The sequence below is a fragment of the Juglans regia genome, chromosome 7 (genome assembly GCF_001411555.2).
Source record: "Juglans regia cultivar Chandler chromosome 7, Walnut 2.0, whole genome shotgun sequence".
Classification (NCBI taxonomy): domain Eukaryota; kingdom Viridiplantae; phylum Streptophyta; class Magnoliopsida; order Fagales; family Juglandaceae; genus Juglans; species Juglans regia.
Window position 1 is genome coordinate 36,549,248 of NC_049907.1, and position 21,395 is coordinate 36,570,642.

The 21,395-nt window shown below is 38.3% G+C and overlaps 1 protein-coding gene and 1 pseudogene across 1 annotated transcript; both read right to left on the reverse strand.

Annotated features, from left to right (window-relative positions):
- Positions 1–5,442: 5,442 nt before the first annotated feature.
- LOC109010505 lies at positions 5,443–6,950 on the reverse strand (annotated as a pseudogene).
- Positions 6,951–8,855: 1,905 nt separating this feature from the next.
- LOC109010456 (ARM REPEAT PROTEIN INTERACTING WITH ABF2-like) lies at positions 8,856–21,164 on the reverse strand. Its single transcript, XM_018991302.2, has 18 exons — positions 20,728–21,164; positions 20,409–20,566; positions 17,059–17,231; positions 16,857–16,977; positions 16,701–16,775; positions 16,481–16,575; positions 16,263–16,338; positions 15,784–15,891; positions 14,768–14,896; positions 14,595–14,663; positions 14,333–14,392; positions 14,038–14,161; positions 13,764–13,903; positions 10,266–10,329; positions 10,059–10,138; positions 9,749–9,813; positions 9,550–9,667; positions 8,856–9,454 (listed from the first exon to the last, which is right to left on the reverse strand). The coding sequence occupies exons 1-18, from the start codon at positions 20,966–20,968 to the stop codon at positions 9,236–9,238; spliced, it is 2,115 nt and encodes a 704-aa protein (XP_018846847.1). The 5' UTR covers positions 20,969–21,164; the 3' UTR covers positions 8,856–9,235.
- Between the last annotated feature and the right edge of the window lie 231 nt (positions 21,165–21,395).

Sequence of the window (21,395 nt, forward strand, 5' to 3'; positions counted from 1 at the left end):
CCCTCATCATTGATTTGGGTCTTAGCTGCCAAATCCCTTACCTCCTCCAGAAATTCCACCAGTGCCCCTTCATTTTCCATAGGTTGTTCTTCCAGCTGGATCTCTCGTTCCCTGAGTTCCTCCTCTGGCGAGATGGTAGGTTGATTGACATGGTGCTCCTACCAGGTGCGTTTCTTAGATTCCCCATCCTCTGTTGTGTTCTGTTTTTTCCCTTTTTGCCTACAAGTGTTGTGGTTATGGCCCTGCTAGTTACATGTTGTGCAATACGTGGGCAAGGTCTCATAGACCACTTCTTGTAATCGACTCAAATGTCTTCCTGGATGACCAATCCAAAAGGATTTGAGTGGTGGTTTGGAGGCATCCATTTCCACACAGATTCTAGCACCGTCAATGTGTGTGACGCATTTAGTAGAGTTATCACGTCTGATAAATTTCTCGATCCCTGCCATGATGATTTTGAGCATCAATTTGTGGTAGAAGTGCGGCAGTAATCCTGGTAAAAAAATCCAAATAGGACCAAGGGAGGTTCGGACTCCTCATTGAAGTCAGGAGTCCATTGCAAATCACGGTAGGGAACCCCCTCCATCTCACAAGATTCTCTCAAGAATGCCTTGTTAAAATCTTTTTTGTTTGTCATTCTCACAAAATCATTTCAAAGTCTCCTCATCGAGGAGACCGGACACGTACCAGAGAGGCCCCATCTTGCTCGGGCGAAAGCTCTTATCTTGTCTAAAGAAGGCCTCTTGCGTAGGAACTTGATGACCATGGAGAACCTATATGATGAAGCAGCTTTGTCGATTTCTTTCCAGGAGAAGAGGAAACAGAACTCTCTGTCAATGATTTTCGGGGGTTTCATCGTTATCTCCACTTCTAGGAGGGACTAAGGGGATGCTTGAAGTAGATCTGCAAAGGAGCGGGGACCTGCAGGGGGACCCCCTCTACAAGGGGGGCCTCGGCGGCCATCGGTAATTTTTTCAAAACCCTAGCAGAGCAAAAATTTTCTTTTACCACGTCACTTTCCCAGTTATCTCATAACTAATTTATCGATACTTCTTGCATCAACCAATTTGTGGGACGCAATTACCCATCAATGGGAGGCCAGCCAGCAATCATCATATACATACATACATATATATATATATATATATATATAACCATGCAGTGAGTGGCCGAGAGGAAACTCCTTGCATGTCTTCCTCCTTTTGTAACTTTAAATATTCTCCTCATTCTCTTTTTTTTCTTAATATCATTATTTTTAATAACTTCTCTGCTCTTTTTATGTTCTTTTTTTTTTTTTTTTTTTCAAGTTTGTGATTTTTTTAATATTATTTTTTGACACTAATATCTCTAATTTTTTTAATGTTGTCAATATATACTCATTTTATAAATAGTCAATTATTTCATATATATACACAGTACACACATATACATGTATTTATTTTATTAGTTGTCAATTTATACATACCTATAAAGTTGATCCCAAAAAGGTACACTGGAACATACTAATATTAAAATATTCTGTTACAATGCTTAAACCAGAATGATCGCTGAAACCGAATTTAAAACATTGGTTGTAATCTTGCATGCGGGATGATGAGTAATGTTATATATAGTCATGGGTTATACAAGCATCGCATACTCTTTTTGAAAAAAATAAAATTTACTATTAAAAAATTTATTTTGTTTTATGTAGATTCTATATTAATTTATCACTTTTATTAAAATATGTGCACGACAGTTGCGCACTCTATATTAATTTATCCTCCAAGTATTCCTCCTGCATTAGTAAGAATTGCATCATATCATGACTGGCCAATTAACAATCTTTTTTGGCTGAATCAGATAAAACTTAAAACAAATATATTTTTTTATAAATTTCTGTATTTGTTTTAAATTAAAAATAACTTATTACTTACCTAACTGGTTTTTCTTCTAAAAAAATAGATTTTTCTTAAAAAAATTATCTAGACGTTTATACAATTCAGTCAAAAATGGTTGTCATTGACTTTTACAATGAATGACCCATTTTGAAGTTTGGTAAAAAAAAAATTAAAAATACTTGCTTTCATGGTTATTTTTTATACGTAGAGATCATGCTTACAACATCTAGGGGTATAAAACTTCAACTTAATATTTTCAAACTACATGAGTGAGGTTTGAATATATAATATTCTACGTGGTAAAATCATTAGATGTTCTAGGAGATCTAATTTATTTCCTTCCATTCCTAATTTTAAAAATAAACTATATATGAAGCGTAACTTCCTCTTAAACTTTCTCCCTTAATTGGTAAGCAGTACATTATATGATATATATATATATATACGACATGATAATTCTCAGAAGGTTTCGGCCGGAATCCTGCAAATCTTCTGGCAAATTATTTCCTTGTGAGTGAAATCGTACAGTGAGAGACATGGATGGTAACATCATCAAGCTTAATGAACACAGCGCATGATAATTGTGCCCGTTTTGCCAAATGAGTAAATTAGTTTCAGAGGCCGCATGCACCAGTACTAGGGTTTGATCATTACGACGTTCATTAAACGGCTTTTTGTTTAGCAATGGAACAATCGGACGAGAATAATAAATCTTCACCGGTAATATTAATTACTATTTAAGCTTTTTATTTGGTAAGTTTGATTTTTCTATATGCTATGGTCTTCCAACCTATTCAAATTAGAGAGCGAGATACAGTTTTGAGCTCAATTATGTGTAGACATAAAGTTAGTTCAAGTCATATGACAATTAGAAGTCTGTTGCATTAGTTTAACTATATATTTTAGACTTTGACAATTGTAGAAGTCTTGAATATCCTTAAGAACGAATTTTTCATATAAAAATACTAAATGTACTTAAGAAAAACTTACAAAAATAAGGGTTTCATATGCCCCAGTGTTTCTCCATGGGGTTCTCCAGTAGTTTTTGTGTAAAAGAAGGACGGGTCTATGCAATTATGTATTATTGATCACTATAGAGAACTGAATAGGATGACTATTAAGAACAAATACCCCTTAGCTCGGATTGATGATCTATTTGATCAGCTACAAGGAGCACAGGTCTTTTCCAAGATAGACTTGAGATTTGGATATCATCATATGAGAGTTAAGGAGACAGATGTTCAGAAGACAACTTTTCGAACACGATATGGGCATTATGAATTTCTTGTTATACCTTTTGGTTTAACTAATGCCCTTGTTGCTTTCATGGACCTTATAAACAGAGTATTTAAGGACTATTTGGATCAACTTGTGGTTATTTTTATTGACGATATCCTTATTTACTCTCGGAGTCGTAAAGAATACAAGGACCACATGAGGATGGCCCTTACGGTATTGAGAGAAAAGAAACTGAATGCGAAATTCAAGAAGTGTGAGTTTTGGTTACAAGAGATCGCATTCCTAGGACATGTGGTATCAGGAAAATGAATTTTAGTGGATCTAGCAAAGATTGAAGCAGTGGTGAAATGGGCTAAGCCTAGTAATGTTAATGAGGTATGAAGTTTCTTAGGACTTGCCCGTTACTACAGAAGATTTGTAGAAGGGTTTTCGAGTATTGCAGCACCGATGACAAAGTTGACAAGGAAGAATGAGAAGTTTTTATGGACGAATGGGTGTGAGAAGAGCTTCCAAGAATTGAATAAAAGACTAACGATTGCACCAGTACTTACAGTTCCCTCGAGAGATGGAGGATTTGTCATATATAGTGACACTTCACTTAAGGGATTGGGTTGTGTTTTAATGCAATATGGGAAAGTAATTGCATATGGCTCCCGACAACTGAAAAATTATGAGCAAAGTTACCCGACCCATGATTTGGAATTTGCAGCAGTGGTTTTTGCCTTGAAGATATGGAGACATTATCTTTATGGTGAAAAGTGTGAGATTTATACTGATCATAAAAGCCTGAAATATTTCTTTACACAAAAAGAGTTGAATATGAGACAATGCAGATGGTTGGAACTCCTGAAGGACTATGATTGCAATATTAATTACCATCTAAGTTAGGTAAATGTTGTAGCAAATGCGTTAAGTCAGAAATCATCTTCTAGTACATTGGCTACGATGTATACGTCCCAAAAGCACATATTGTTGGATATGGAGCGAGTAGGTATTGAGATGATCAGAGATACCTAAGCTAAATTAAGTAGTTTCACCTTAGATTCAACATTGATAGATCGGATTAAGGTCGCTCAAGTTAGTGATACAAAATTAATGAAGTTAAAGGTGGAGGTATCAGAAGGCAAGAGACTTGACTATTCAGTATCAGATGACGACACCCTGAGGTTTAGAGGAAGATTATGTGTACATAATGACAGAGAGATTAGGGATTTGATTTTGAGAAAAACTCATTGTTCACTGTACACAGTTCACCTAGGTAGTACTAAGATGTATCTGGATTTGAAACAACACTTTTGGTGTAATGGTATGAAACAAGAAGTGATAAATTATGTAGCACAATGTTTGACGTGTCAACAAGTTAAGGTAGAACATCAAAGGCCCATCAGGTACACTTCAACCACTTCCTATACCAATTTGGACATAGGATGAGATAGGGATGGATTTTGTGTAGGGGAAGGTCAAGGCTTGGGTGATTGTTGATCGACTGTCAAAATCAGCTCACTTTATTCCCATTCAGATGACATACTCCACTAATAGATTGGCAGAGTTGTATGTGAAAGAGATTGTCAGACTACATAGGGTACCATCTAAGATTGTCTCTGACAGAGATACACATTTCACCTCAGCATTCTAGAGAAATGTACAAAAGGAGTTGGGAACTCAACTAACTTATAGCACCGCTTTTCATCATCAGACAAATGGTCAATCGAAGAGGAAATTCAAATTTTGGAGGATATGCTCAGGGCATGTGTTATGGAGTTTAAGGGCAGTTGGATGCAATATTTACCCCTCATTGAGTTTGCTTATAATAACAGTTACCAGGAGAGTATTCTGGCAGCGTCATACGAAGTTCTTTACAGACGTAAGTATAGATCACCTCTCTATTGGGATGAAGTTGGAGAGCGCAGAATAATGGGATAGGAAATTATCCAGGACATGTTCGAGAAAATTTCAATTATTCAAAATAAACTTGCCACTGCATAGGAGAGGCAGAAGAAATATACGAATTAGCAAAGACGGGAACTAGAATTTGAGGAAGGCAGCAAAGTACTACTAAAAGTTGAGCCAATAAAAGGGATAATGAGATTTGGTAAAAAGGGAAAATTGAGTCTGAGATATATAGGCCATTTGGAAATTTTAAAAACCCTTCATATATACCTCATGGAGAAACACTAGGCATATTAAACCCTTCATATATACCTCAATCCAAACTAATTTCATTTCAATTTTTAATTTTATTTTAGCTTTTTATCTTATTACTGTGTATTTTACCAACAAACAATGGCCCACCTTCCAAAACATAATTCAAGAAAAAAATAAACTACTTATTAAGAAAAGAAGCCAAGCGTTTAATCAAATCCTTGGCACTCTGATTGTCAAAATGCAAGATGTGAAAAGTGTGATCCTCTCCGTGCGTCCACTTGAACCAACTCAGCTTCTCCTTCCTAGTTGCTTTTTCGGACTACATCATAGTAAGCAACACCTCGACCCCTCATCACGTCCATCTCGGCCACAGTCACGAGCAATCAAGAACACCCAAGTCCAGCCAAGGTCGGCGCTCCTGGAACTTTGGGATTGATCATTGGATTATCAATACCACCAGGTGCAGATGGGTATACAAAGTTCCAAACCAAGTTGGGCACAGCTTTGTTGATGTGAATTGCATTGGGCTGATCCATCTCTGACCCTAATATTGCGTCTGAATCCCAAAAGTATGGGTGATACCCGCATGGTGCGAGGTGGGGGGTACCCTCCACCTCACCCCGCCCCGCACCATGCGGGTTGGGGTTTTTCCCCTGCCCCCGGGTGGCAGGGGTGGGGGAAAAAACCTCATCCGCCCCACCCCCCGCCTAGGCCAACACATTGTATTTAAAAAAAAAAAAAATTGGTCTAAAAATATTTTTTTAGACCCAAATTATAATATAATTTAAATAATAAATTAAAAGTTATAAATATAAAACGAACTTAAACTCATTAAAGTTAGATTTTGGATTGTCTTGACCTCCTAAGCCAACCTTTATATAGGAGGCCAAGGCAATATAATAGTCTTCCTTAAGCAATATGAGACTTACCCCATCGGGGCAAGGCCTCGCTAGGGTCATCCCGCCCCTCACCCCCACTAGGCCCTCTCCATACAGGGCGGGGGACCTCGCCCCCGCCAGTCTGCCCATGTGGGGGAGGGCCCCGCTGCCCACCCCTACCCAGAAGTAAGGGTGGGTAAGAAAGGCTCCTAGAATTTTACCATCACCAGGTAAGCTCTCAATGCTAGCTCACATGGCCATATTGTGCACGATGTTGGCTCCTGCACTATCTCCACCAATGAAAAGTCATTTAAAGTCAATGTGATTCAACCATGGCTCTTTGTAATCGACATCGCCAGTAGTGCTATTTATGGATCAGTTGGAAGCAGCAACCCATTGGAGGGCGGCCCAGCAATCTTTGTAAGCAATGGGGAGGAGGTGCTCAGGAGAAAGCCTATACTCCACCGAAACAGCCACTGCTTGTGCTTGAGCAACCAAACTATTGAGGTACCGAAGGTGGTCATGGGAGAAGGCAAACTCGAAGAAGAAGCCTCCGCCGTGGAAGTAAACCAAGATGGGGAGCTTTTGGAGGTGGGTTTGGTCGAGTTTTGGGAGGTAGAGACAAGGGGAGATAGGAGGGTCCTGTGAAATGATGATGTCCTTTGAAGAGACGCCAGTTTCAGGATCTTGATCAAGGGGAGGGGGCACAACGGGAGAGTCCAAGAGTCAATCAATAGAGTCGTCCTTGTAGATGCGGATGAATGCATGGGAGAATCTCCATCTCAATCTCCTTGGTAATGGAAGCCATATTAGAGAGGGATCAATCTTAGTGGACTGTGATATCTTAGAGCTGGGGAAAAGAGAGTTAAGGGGAGGAAATGGAATAAAATGATCACCCAAAGGATGGATGGATTGAGACACATTCACCATCTTCAACTTATATAGGGCAATATATAGCACATATGGGTGCAGTAGTGAAGCACTACTGCCATCTATGAATTCTCAATTATCTAGAAGACTAGTACCCGACTGGCATATTTGAATAATTGAATTATTACCAAAGAACGAGGTAAAGGTATTGATTCTTGAGGGTTCTTGAAACAAGATAGCCGGAAAGGGAATCATATTCTAAAATATAATCGAGTAAGAATCAATTCATTGTTTAGTTTGAATCGAGTATTAATTTCGTGTTGCTAAAAAATATACCAATTCAAGTATGCAAAATCATCACTTATATATATAAACTTGAAAATGAAAATATTTTTAATTTAAATGCAATTTATGTATCCGATCTTACCATATTAGTAAAATAGTTGAAAATTAAGCTAACGTGTTTAGTGTCCTCATATATTCTTACAAAAAGGGGGAAAAAAAATCCATTCATTGCTTAGTTTGAATTGAATATTAATTTCGTGTTATTAAAAAAGATATACCAATTCAAGTATGCAAAATCATTTCGTATGTATAAACTTCAAAATGCAAATATTGTTAATTTAAATGCAATTTATGGATCCAGTCTTACCATGTTACTAAATAGAAAGTCGAAAAGCGTTCAGTGCCCTAATATATTCTTACAAAAAGGAAATAAATCTCATCTTTAAAACACAATTCCCGCTTTGCCAAATGAAGACAGCGTACGTGAAATTATCAGAGACGCCAGGATTGTCATTTTTGTTTGGCGTCATGTCGCTCGAAAATTTCTATAACCAGTTTTCTTTTTTGTTCCAAGAAACTTGCATTGAATTAGAAGACAGAATATAAGAGGAGAGGGCAGGAAATCTGACAAAAACCCCTTTACAAAAATTACAGTGCATACAATAGAGAAAAAAACAAACGAGGCAATGAGGCAATAGCTTGGACCCAAGCCCTTCTTCCTTGGTCAAACCAAAGAGGGGACAGTTGCAATAGCGGTTTAAAAATCTAACTGATGGATTTGTCGAATGCGGTTGTGATCCACATCTGTGAAAGTAGCACTACAACCATGTGTCAGAGTCATTGAAGAAGATCTTCACGTTCTTTTCTTCTAAATTCTCAATTAGGAAAAGTTGTAACATAGTCAAATAGCTAAAATTTGACAGTTCAAGTCGTTGGTGGCCTTTTAGAGGAATGCGCGGCGGAGCCAACGTCTATGCCACACATGCCAGCAAGGACAAAGCAGAGGAACCGAGATCCGGAGGTGGGGAGTCCAATTGTGCCACATATGCGGTGATAGGATGCCAAAAAATGCTTCATCGCGTCAAAAAGCCACACAGCTTGGGGAGCACGTGTAGATCGCGTAGTGGTCGTTTGGCAAGACCGACTACTGGCAAGCACAGTGGTCAAGCGCATTTGGTAGCCCAACGGCTGAAAAATGACAGATCGGACATTTCCGATCTAGTGGAAAAAGAAAAAGAAAAAACAACATAAAACCAGAGACAAACAGGAGTAGCAAACCAGAAAGACTGCAATGTAGTGGCTGAGAAGGAGAGGGAGGAGTAAGCTACACCTTCCCTCCAGCGAAGATTTACGGTGGAGAGTCAAGTATGAGAGAGAGAGAGAGAGAGTTGATGGTATGCTATTCATGAAGCTGAGCCAGCTACATAAAGAAATAAGTGAAAATTGCTCGAGCTGAAGATTTCCGAAAAATCATAGTGGACTTAAGACTACATAAAGGTATTTTGGATTGAGTCAATGAATCCACTTATCAATGTATATATTCCACGCATTGAATCAATGAATCAACAAGTAACTTCGACGGCCTGGCTTTAATAGATAATTTTCTCGAAACAATATTATGGATATTTACAGAAGAAATCAATGAAGATACGATACAATATTATTGCAGAAGAGATGCATCTTTCAATCACCGTCACAGACTCGGTCGGTGCATAAAAAAAGGAACAATAATGTTCATGAAGGTAGCTGTCTCAGCAATATCTAAGCCTATGGCGTTACAGAAGAAACTTAGCGTGCTCACAAGCAACAGGATCTGGCCTCAGAAAGTTTACGAGCTACAATCAACCAATTAGGAACTTCTACTGGCTCAACAGCAACAACTACCATTTCTGTACATCGTATTTGGTTAGAGATCATCAAGAATAGAAGGGCAGCAATCTACAGCCGCAGGTTATGTGCATTAGGCTTAGTAAGTGCTTTAGCAAAGTAATCACGAATCTCTGGTATAATACGCTGGATCAGATGAGAGTGCCCCGGCCTTGCACTCAGTTTATCAAATTGCTCCAAGATAAACAGGATGCATGTGTGCCTCAAGGACATCGCATGGAACGCTTCTGAGAGCTCATACATGCTTGACACATTATCCAATGATACATCCTGGGATATGTAATAAATGTGAACAAGACAGACGGCCACTTCACAATTCAAAAAGGCATCATTGGAATGTGTGTGAACCAACATCCATTACTCACCTGTGCTATTGTATACTCACAAAGTCGCTTAAGGCCCTCCAAGAGATACTGATCAGCAGCTCTGAGGAGATCTTGTGCAATATCCAATGTAACTTCTACAGATCCAGTGTATATGAATCTGAAGAAAATGGACAACCAGTAAATTATAAAACTCCACCAAATACAGTTTTCTCAAAAAAGGAAACTACAGCATGCAAACCTCATCATCAACTGGAAAACTTCCCATCTAATATTTGGAATCTCTATGTCCCTTGCATCCTTTTCCTGTAATGTGCAAAAAGGAAGATATTAAAATATGTACTAAGAACATACATCCACACAGGTTTGAAAACTGAATTCCCACTAACGAATAAAAGCTGAAAGAGCATGAAAACCTGAATCATCCCAGGCTCAAAATAAATAGCTTGTGAAACAAAAGGAGCTCAGCTTGCGCATAAGTCACCCACCCACAGAAACTCCCAGCAAGTAAAAGGGAGGGGGAGCATTTATTATCAACCACAGATACTCACCCGGTAACCACCATCAAACATTGCACGGAATGCATCTGAAGAAGCAAGTAGGCAGATTCTGTGAGCATAGAACCGTCTACCTGCGAGTAAAGACACGTATTCAGGTCGTACGTGCTAAAAGGAGCTTTATTATTATCATTACAATCACATTATTACATGTAGTGCAGCCTAAAGTAGGCAAACATGTATAGAAATAAACTCTCAAACCTTCAACTAGAAATGTAACATCAGACAATGTCGGATTGTCTACATACTGCTCCCCTAAATAGACCTGCAGGAAGGATTTATGTGTCATCATAGGCAATTCAAACCAAATGCAAACTTCAAAGAAAAATTACAAGAACAACTACCAAAAGGTCCTCAGTAGGATGATTTCGGCGGTGGTTACAAATGGGTTTGTGGCTGGTTTCTCAGTTGGTGACCCCAATCGGGGCATTATTTCTTTGTCTCATTTACTTTTTGCAGATGATACGTTGTTATTCTGTGAGGCAGATCAAAACCAGTTGAAGTCAGTGAAGGTACTTTTACTATGCTTCGAAGCAACGTTGAGCTTGAAAGTGAACTTCGATAAGTCAAAGTTAGTGCCAATGGGGATCGTCAGCAATACTCGGCAGCTAGCTAGCATACTTGGATGTAAGGTAGCCTCTCTCCACATGACTTATTTGGGATTACCTTTGGGAGCTGTTTCTCAGGTTTCATCCATTTGGGATACAGTCATCAAGAAGATAGGAAGGAAACTGGCAGGATGGAAGAAATTGTACTTATCAAAGGGTGGTCAGTTAACTCTTATTAAGAGTACCCTTTCTAACTTACCTACATACTTCTTGTCTTTGTTTCCTATTTCAGCTAGTGTGGCGGCACAGATTGAAAAACTATACCGTGACTTCTTATGGAGTGGGTTGGGGGACAAATTCAAATACCACCTAGTCAATTGGGATAGGGTGTGCGGGCCGATCTCGTCAGGTGGGTTGGGTATAAAAAATTTGAGAACATTCAATCGGGCCCTACTAGGTAAGTGGTTATGGAGGTATAACATGGAACCAGAAGCCCTGTGGAAATTGATTGTTGATTGCAAATATGGAAACTTGTGGGGTGGTTGGTGTACCGGAGAGGTAAGCGGGGCTAATGGAGTGGGGGTTTGGAAGCACATCAGGCGTGGGTGGGGGGGGTGTTTAACCGCCATTCCAAATTAATATTGGACGAGGGTTCCTGGATAAAATTTTGGAGGGAGAAATGATGCGGGGACGAGGCCTTAAAGGACTCCTTTCTAGCTATATTCCGAGTGATACGTGATCAAGAAGCCTCAGTAGCAGACCTCATGCTTCGATCAGGGGACCAAGTCCAATGGAATGTCACATTTAGTAGAGCGACGCAAGATTGCGAAGTGGAAAGCTTTGAGGCTTTCTTTAGCCTATTATATTCTGTGGTGCCAAATGGACAACCCGATAGGCTATGGTAGACACCGGCGGGTAAGGGTGCTTTCTTGGTTCGCTCTTTCTACAAAGCCCTTACTCTTTCACCAAACATCCAGTTTCCATGGAAGAGAAGTTGGAGGAATAAGGCGCCTCCTAAAGCAGCCCTCTTTACTTGGGTAGCAGCCATGGGGAAGATTTTAACTGAGCCGGTTTGGATTAGAAGATCATCTCAACTCATCTCACTATTATTCACTACAATTCACAAATTTCAACTCATAAATCTCACTACTATTCACAAATCATCTCATCTCATCTCTGAATCCAAACGGGGCTGACTACCGATAACCTAAGGAAGCGCAAGGTCGTCATCCTAAACTAGTGTTGTATGTGTAAGCAATCAGGCGAGACAATAGAACATCTCTTGTTACATTGTGAGACAGTAAAACCTTGTAGACTGAAGTGTTTAGTCGGGTGGAGTTTTCGTTTGTAATGCTTGCAACAGAGATGGAGTTACTGGCTAGCTAGACTCTCCCGAGAGGTGCTCCACAAATTAAGGAGGTGTGGAAGATGATCCCAAGCTGCATCATGTGGTGCATTTGGCAAAAACGTAATGATCGGACTTTAGAAAACAAGGAGCGGTCACACGAGGAACTTCGAGCGTTATTTTTCTGTACTTTATTTCTATGGGCCATGGCTTTAGATTTTAATAGCCTGAATTTTCATGATTTTCTTGTTTCCTCTACCTCGACTTAGATAGGTCTTATCTCTTGTATATCATCTTGTGTACTTGGGCTATTCCTATCCTTATTATCTTGCATACACAAAAGTTGTAGGTTTCATGCTCCGCATTCATGCAAGAGGCACCAATGCGCCAAGGGAGAAGTATTTTTTTTATCAGTAAATAAGATTTTATTGATAATAAGAATAGGCAAAAGCCTCCTTAGAGGTCAACATGGATCCCCTAAAAAGCACTATATGCCTAAAAATCACTACATGTTCTTAGAGGTCAACATGGAATCCCCGCATAAATAACAGCAGTAGAAAACTAAATACCAAACTATCAACACCCTTCTGTAAATTTTCAGCCCACATATAAATGGTAGGCTGATAGGTCTGTAAAACCAGTTCCATGAGTGCTTTTCCATAGCAATTTGGGGGGGCTCCATTTGCTTGGATGGTGGAACTAGGGAAAAAACTTTCTTCTTTTTTTTTTTTTTTTTTTTTTGTAATATGAGACTCAATTTTATTAAGTGTGCAGAGGTACACAATCGAAGCACACAAGGTGTATGCTAGAAAAAGCACCCGATTAGAGGAGCAGTGTTTTTTAGCACCAAGGATTTAGGCTCCTTATACATGTGCTATAAAGTTTCTAGCCTTAAGGAGAAAGCACCCGATTGAGGAAAATACTTACACCTGAAAATAGAAAATATAATGAAGCAACAGATTATAGTGAAAACTTGATGGTACATATGTAAGAGGAATGGGGAAACAATGGATCATTCATCACTACATTGTGAAGTAGCTTAGACTTCATGGAAAGTTGTTTTGTATTTGCTTCAGGTTGGATTGGGTCACGCCCCATTGGGTGGAGAATCATAGTAAAACTTTGTAAATTTGATCCCAATTTTCTTAATGTGGTGCATTTGGAGGGGAGAGCAATGATCAAAGCTTCGAGGATCATAGGAGATCAGTGGAGTTAAAAGATTTTCTTTTTTAGAATGCTTTATCATTGGATGGCTGCAAACTAATGTTCTTTTAGTTTTAGTTTCCATGATTTTCTTAAACTATTTACGTTTTCTCAATAGATGTACCTTTTTTATACTTAGTACTTAGGTAAATCCTTTTTTATCAATAATATAATTTTACTCACAAAAAATATTATGATGCCAAGAGGGTGTCACAGTAATAATGTACCAAAAAGCATCATTAAGAGAGATGCACTGGTTTAGTTAGGAATCAGTGACTGAAACAATTGCAATGATTGCATTAACAATAGGTATAATAAGCAAACATCCTACTTATAAAAATAATAAGAAAGCATCCCAAGTTAAAGCTTAGTTGAGTTGGGTCAAGATGATAAGCAAACATCCTCGTTGTCCACCAGTTAAAACCCCTAAATTTAAGGGGATACATCTATTTGCTCAAACAAGACACCAAACTCAAGCCATCTAAATTTATATTAACAAACTGTTCTCTTGAAATATTAGCCTCTTATTATTCCCATTAACGTGGACAAGATTTATTTTAAGATAAAAATCACAAAAAAATAAGCTTAAGAAGGGAGACCTACCTGCGGTGTCGGAGATGGGGGAGCTGCATCCACAGGAGAAAGAGCCATCGCTTTGTTGGCCAACTTGAATAAAGCCACTGCACCATCAAGTTGCTGCTTAAGGCTAGAAGACCCAAGAAGCCCAAGAAGCAACTCCAACCCTGCAAGAAGCAAGAAAGTGAGCATAATCAGGAACTTTGAAACAGCACGAACATAATTACTAAAAGAAGTTTCCGTGCAAGGAAACTTAAAAAGATTGAAATAGACAAAGGAGATTACTGAGTATATGACATACCATTTTTATCAATAAATATGGTTCTCTGATCATCTAGGGAACAAAGATGAGCAAGAGCCAAAGAGACTCGTCTTTGGACAGCCTTCTCCGCTACACGCATTAGATATAAAAGGTGGCTCAAAACCTGCATGGAGAAAACTAAGGGCTTAAAACCTTAAACACAATAATCATAAATATTATGAATACTTGAGAACAAACAGCAATTATCATGCCGTTCTACACAATCTCCTCCCGAAATATAAAAACAACCTGAAAGTCAAAAAATACATAAAATGAAATATAAGAAGACACAAACCCGTCCATGAATCTTCTCCTCTAATCTTTTCAATGTCTTGGCTACACAATCTTTTGTTGCCTGTAGGTACCAATTTCAACTTGTACAGTTAAGTTATGCCCCACAAGAAAAGAAAAAAGGAACATCAACAATCCCGATTTGTAATGATCAACAAGCAAACATGTTATGTTCTTGTATGCAATATGGCATCAGTGGCATAAGGCATTTACAGGAAACCTGATCAAGACAGCTAAGATTGTAAATTAATAGATACGCAACGTACTTGGACTATAAACTCTCCATCCTGCAGCTTCTGAACACCTCCCACCCTAATAAAATCTGATACATTATCCTATAGAAAAAAATAAATAAACACAACATTTTAAAATGGTGTATAACAACATGTTCCAGGTTCTGCGCCATTAAAATTATAAGGATTCATAAATTATACTCTACCTCATTATCTGCAAGGCCATAAAGAGCAAATGCAGCATTATGCTGCAAAGACCCATTTTTGGAATCAAGAAGCTTCAGTAATGGCACCAAACCACCATTGTGAGCAATACCGGCTTGGTTGTGCATGTCCTGAAAGTAAATATAATTTTCAAGCCAAAAAGCTCTACGCCCATCAAGGCTTGCAAACAGGAAATTTTACATGGAGCAATTTTCTTAAAAAACTCTCTTATGGTTATCATATACAAAGAATTGTTAAGCGTGCATAGCTAATTAAGTAACTAGGCATTTTAATTATATAAACAATTAACTAGGCATTTTGCCATTATAATACAACTAGTTAAGGTACTTTTGAACATATGAGTGAACAAAATTTGCATGTTTTTAATCAACAAGGGTTCTGATAGTACCCCCCCCCCCCCCCCCCCGGGGGCCTCTTGACGCATATTCCCTATGAAATATTGCAGAAAATAAATATATGGCACCATTTTTTTATATTTTTAGTAGGGCTTTTACCCAATAGGCACCATAAACAGAACTGTATGGTTTCTTATTAGGCTAATGTATTTTAAAAACCATAGAAAGAATTTCAAAACACTACAGCCTGAGAAAAGAAATACTTTTTTTTAGTTGGCATTGGGTGTCCGAGAACAACATTCCAACTAATCCCGGGAGTGCGGGCGGGCTACCCCACATCGTCAATGTACTCCATAAATAAAGACTTCAATTATAGAATATTGAGTCTTGAATATTTAGGCCAGACTGTCTAGTGGGTTCTTGTCTCTTGCTTCACTGGATGCCAATATTTATGGGTACTGTTAACAGCCCAGAACCACCACAGATTTTCACTTTTCTTCTTATTCAACCCAAAATCAGATCACTTCTCCTATACCCTTGGAACCTAAATGCCTCTTAATCAAACAATTTTTTTATAGGTAAAAGATAATAAAGAAGCAATATGTTGCTGCCCAATCATGGATTGTGTTTGGTAAAAATTACACGCATAGATAAATGATAACCTGTGCCAACCTCCCTAGTGCAAAAGCTGACATTTCCCTTAGCTGTACATCAGGAGACTGCAGCATCTCAATCAAAGGTTGGACAGCACCCCTCTGTACAATATGAACCTGCAGAATTTTCACTTTTTTAATAAAAGAGAAGATAAAAATCCTCAAGGTGCAAATTAATAAATAATAATAATTGCATTATCAGAGATGATTTTGGAGAATAAGAATAATGATAGCCAAAATTAATTAACAACCAAGAGGGCAGAGAGAGGGGAGCAAAAAACTTCAGAGTTATAAAACAACCAGCTCAACCTGAAATAAATCATCAGCCAGCAATTAAGTTTAATTTCCTCTGCTTCTTGGCAATTAAACAAATAAGAAGCATTTGTTTTTACTCTAGGCATGAAAAATAAAGCAAAGGGAATATATATATATATATGTGTGTGTGTGTATATATTTTATAATTAGTAAAAGGAATATATATAATCCACCTTGCAATCAGAATCCGTTGCAGCAAATTGTCCAAGTAATAAAGCCGCCTCCCTTTGACTCTCAGAACAGCAGGAACTGTTTTACATGGTTAAAAACTCATAAGTTGCAAAGCAAAATGTGTTTTCTTTCCCTTTTCTAACAGTATAAGTTGTGGGGTTCACATCCAAAAAAACAAGAAACCATACAATAAATACAACAATCCAAGGTTAGGACACACCTAAGTAGTCCAATAACAGGTTGCAATGCTCCAGCAAGAAGAACTTCTTTCTTTATGTTCGGGGATGAGTGCACCAGATTTCCAATCACACCAACCTGGGACCCATGAAAAATGATCTCATGATGTAGATAATATGAAGTGCAAGTGCAAACAACAAATTTTAACACTACTGCAAATTTCAAAAGTTTATACTAAAAATATAATTCTCTTAAGATCTTACTGCTTCATAATGTATAGCAGTATCTTCAGATCGAAGCATTAGAATGAGGGTAGGAAGTGCATTGCATTCAACTATCTGCAAAGTCACATCACTATATGGTTTAGTGATGTTCAAACTTATAAAACCGAGTTCTTCAACAAAAGAAAGGCCCAGTACCTGATTCTTATTTTCGTCATTTTTAAATGCCAGGGTTCTAAGTGCTCCAGCAGCAGCTCTTTGCACCTTGGTATCGGTGAACTCAAGCAATTCAACAAGAGGTGGAATACCACCTTCCCTCCTGTATATCCATATCCACTTCAGATGGTAATTAAAAAAAATCTGAATCCCAAGCATTGAGTAGCACAAAAAACCAGCAAACCTGACACGTGTTTTAATGCTGCTATTCTCATGAGCCAGGTTGGTGATGGCATCAGCAGATCTACGAATGACACTATTCACAGCACGAGAGATAGAACCACCCTTGTGCCTCCTCAACAGATCCACTAGATGTGACAAGGCACCAGAATCAACTATGAGTTGTTGATGCTCTGGCTGTTAACAAATAAGAGAAAATGAACACATGTTCAGCAAATACACGATTAGAAACTATTATCATTAAGATTTGTCCTGCCCAATAACATTTTGACAATTATTGGCGTGCCCCACTAATCTGACATATTCCAGTATGAAATTAGCAGGCTAGGGTTAGGGTGTCCAATCTATTCAATTAATGGGTTGGATTATGGTTAACTCATATGCAACATGAACTCGATTTGACAGGACCCGAACATGACACCAACACGTATGGCTGAAAATTTTTGTCACAACTTATAATACCCTACACGGTGGAGAAGGAAAACCAAAAGCAGAATAAAAGAACATCAACTTGGAGATAAATCATAAAGACCCAAGTACATCCACGGTGGAGAGGCGATCATATGCAGCAACTCTGAAGACCGGTCATGCTTTTGGGGGTTCATAGTGAGGGGATTGATGGAAGTGGTTTGCAGATCACGCCACAGAACCAGCTTGTCGCGATGCATAATTCCTTAAAGGAGATGGAAACCCAACTTGTCAAATTGAAGGCAGCGATAGCTTTTTTGTCTATGAAAATATACCTTCTTTCAACTGGAGGCAACAGGGTTGTGAGGAACAAGACTAAGATAGGCCCGAATCCTTTAAACTCAGATAAAGGAAAACGGAAAATCAGATTCGGCCCTGTTCCTATACGCAGATCCAGAAGAGAATGGCAAGTCAAAAGGAAGTTTGGGTTATTTGAAGTGGGTTCTAAGTCGAGTATCGGCGTAGAGACATCTGCAATGGAATGTCATTCGCCTCAAGTGACTTCTATACTATAAGAGAATATGGCTCCCTCGTCAGAGTTGAAGGAAAATGGTGTCAGACCATTGGTGACGGGACCTACTGAAGTTGCGCATAAAAGGTCACCAGAGGTAAAGAGAATTGATGTCATACCATTGGAGAGAACCAATGGAGTTGTTGAGGAGGTTCGGGATTTGAATATAGATTTAGAATTGGTGCAGGTGGATACTGTGTCTAGGGATATTGTGGCTCCCCTAGTCTCTCTTCCTCCAATAGCGGATTGAATTCTAACTAAAGTTAACGAGATTCAGCAGTTCGTGGGAATTTCATATGGAGGATGTGAAAACCAATTTAAAGAACTAATTACTGCGATCGAGGCAAACCACGCGCTTAAAACCAAATCAAGTTTCAAGAAAAGTAGGGAGTTACAGCGTCTTTTTTCGGAAATCAACTACGACGCTAAGGGTGGTAGCTCATCTAGAGGGAAGTCTAAAGGGAGGGCATTGTGAAGATGGGGAAAACAAGTGGTTGGAGTGTTTTGGGTAGAGTTTTAGTTCTACGGTAAGCAAGGGCTTGAGGTCGGGCTTGGTGTATTTTGGGTTGTTAGTCAAGGGCTTTTTGGGTTGTTAGGGGTTTTCTATTATGGGCAAGGTGTTCTCTTGTATACATTCAGTATTCTGGTTACTTTTTTTGATATATATATATATATATAGATTTTTACTTATCAAAAAAAAAAATATCCTACAAGGAGAATATGAGAGTGGTGAGTAGAATCGCCCATTGCCTAAGAGAGAGTTCTTGCAGTTTATAATGACTCCAAAGAACTCCAATCCATATGTAACCAAGACTAGTTATTTGGTGTATAATCCTAAATATGACTTTAGCTTTTTTCTTGGGCCATTACACAACCTGCTAACCCAACATGAACCTATGAAATCAATGAATTAGGGTTGATGGATCAGACTCATTTAATGAAATAGGATAGGTAGGGTTGATTCATATATGACCCAAACCCAACCTGACACAATCCAAACTTGACATGTCAACATAAATCACCAACCTCACACATACCCTATCAAACACTATGAAAAAAACGTTAACACGTATTGTCAGAAACTAAGTGTATTTTTTTCATTTTTACAGCAATATCATTAACGCTTTATGCATCATGAAAGTTAAACTAAACAAAACCCAGTGTTACAAGCCAAAACAATTAAAAAGAAAGAGAGCATTAATGATTAGCATGCTTTCTTCACTATGACTTTGGAGCATTGGAGTTCCAACCAAGTTTATTTGTTGCACAATTACAATCAAATGTAATATGAAGAGAAAAATTTTGTTTTTTCTTTTCCTTTCAAAATAGAGGCAAAGAATCACAAACAAAGATATGTAAGGAAATAGTTTCTGAAAAAAAAAACTAGATTTATTTAATTATTAATTTATTTATTTATTGATAGGTAAAAATAAATATTGAGTTATTTAAAACAAACGTTATACATGATATAGCTAGACCACTTTTATTTAAGAATAAGCTTTGTCATATAATAAAATTGTATGGACTCATGAATCTAAAAATGATTTAAATATGTAAATAATCCATACAATTAAATAACTATAATCTTGAATGAATACGCTAATGAAAGCTGTGGCAACCAAAAGTAACAGCTTAGGATCATTTCTACATCTCAAGGAACATCGCAAGGAATGAGAATAAAAATAAATTGATGCCCCTTTTTTTTAAGGAAAAAAAAAATGCAACATTCAAGATGTATTGCATACCAATAATAACAATAAATTAGATGTAAAGATAAATTGCCATTGAATGGCCCAAGATACCCTAATTTATTTTTTGACTATTACAAATCCTTGCAACTCTAAACTCTCATTTCATGAAATTCTATGTATGCCACACTTAAAACTCTCATTTCATGAAATTCTATGTATGCCACAATATAATTTCTTACGATCTTACTTATCAAAAAAAAAATCTTACGATCCTAACTTACAAAAAAAAAAATTCTTAAGATCCTAAAAGAGCATTCACACATAGAACTGTTGCAGATGCCATAAATAAAAGACAGTGCATGCAACAACTGCTACCAGAGTATGAAGTATGAAGACTCGCAGTAATTGATTCATTTACCGCAATTCAAATCCTACAACCATTCATGATACTCTTCATCTGTCTAGCTCCAACGAAACTTTAAACATCATAACTAATCTTTTCAACTTTCACAAACATTGCGGAAAAATATAGATCGCAAGCAATTAACAACGACTTCAATTGGCATCGAATTGGTATATTTTTAAAAAAAAAATAAAGATCAAGATCTCACATAATAAAACATGCACGAAGCTAGGAAACTCGAAAACAAAGGATTCAAGTAAAATCGAACAAAAACAAGTTACCTTCACAGCAAGAAGGCCTAGTGCAAAAGCGCTTCCCTTCTCGACCTCGTGCTCATAAGGCTTTGGACTCCGGTCACCTTCACTCGAAGGCGGCGCTTGAAGATGCTCCACCAACGCCGGAACCGCCCCTCCCTCAACAATCACGTTCACAACTTCCTCTGCGCCCAAATAAAAATCATGATTAAAGATAAAATTAGAAAAGAATAAGCGATAGAAACGCAAACGGAATTCTTAGTAGAAGAGAAACGTCTAGAAACTTCAAGAGATTAGAGGATATGCATATACGACCAGATCGGAGATGTGGTTTAGGAATACAAACCATTCTTCGCGAGCTCGGCGAGGATATGAGTGGCGCGCTTGGCCGCGGAGCGATCAGATTCCTTCCAAGAGAAGGTTGAGTTAAGGATATCAACCTGAGCACCAACCTCGGAGAGTAGGGCTTTCCTGGCGTCCCCCGATGGCACGGAGATCTCTCGCTCTTCCTCGATTTGCTCCTCGAGTTTCCGCTTTTGACCCTTCCTCTCCGGGAGGCTCTGATCTTGGCGCCTCTGATGCTCCATGAACAACAACAAGAGGAAATGGTCTCGGGGGAGAGACTACCTCCTGATCCAAAATAAAGATTTGAATAGTAAACCCAGGAAAAAACCAGATAGGGAGGGGTAGGAGAAGGGTATATTAGGAATACCAAATAGAAGAACGCAATCTTCTTCTCTTTTTTCTTTCTTTCTCTTTCTCTTTCTCTTTCTCTTTCTCTTTTCCATTCGCTTTATTTTTCTCTATTTTATATTTTTTTGTGGCGAATTGTGTGTCGGGTTTAAACCGGCCGCATTATTATTTCCCTTTCGCTTTTCCGGGACGTGTATACGGTGTGCGTATGTAGACTTTCCTGAGGCTTTTTGACAGAACGTGCGGAAAGGGTATGAAACTAGCTAGCTAACGTGCGCATGCCTGACGTGTGAGTGGGATTGCTGGACCCACGAGAACATT

Bases quoted from the DNA above. Each gene is read 5' to 3' on its own strand.
- LOC109010456 (XM_018991302.2), bottom strand. From the start codon at position 20,968: ATGGAGCATCAGAGGCGCCAAGATCAGAGCCTCCCGGAGAGGAAGGGT. The intron at 16,978-17,058 runs GTTTGCTGGTTT...ATGGATATACAG, and splicing joins AGCATTAAAACACGTGTCAG to GAGGGAAGGTGGTATTCCAC. The intron at 16,576-16,700 runs GTAAGATCTTAA...CATGGGTCCCAG, and splicing joins CTGCTATACATTATGAAGCA to GTTGGTGTGATTGGAAATCT.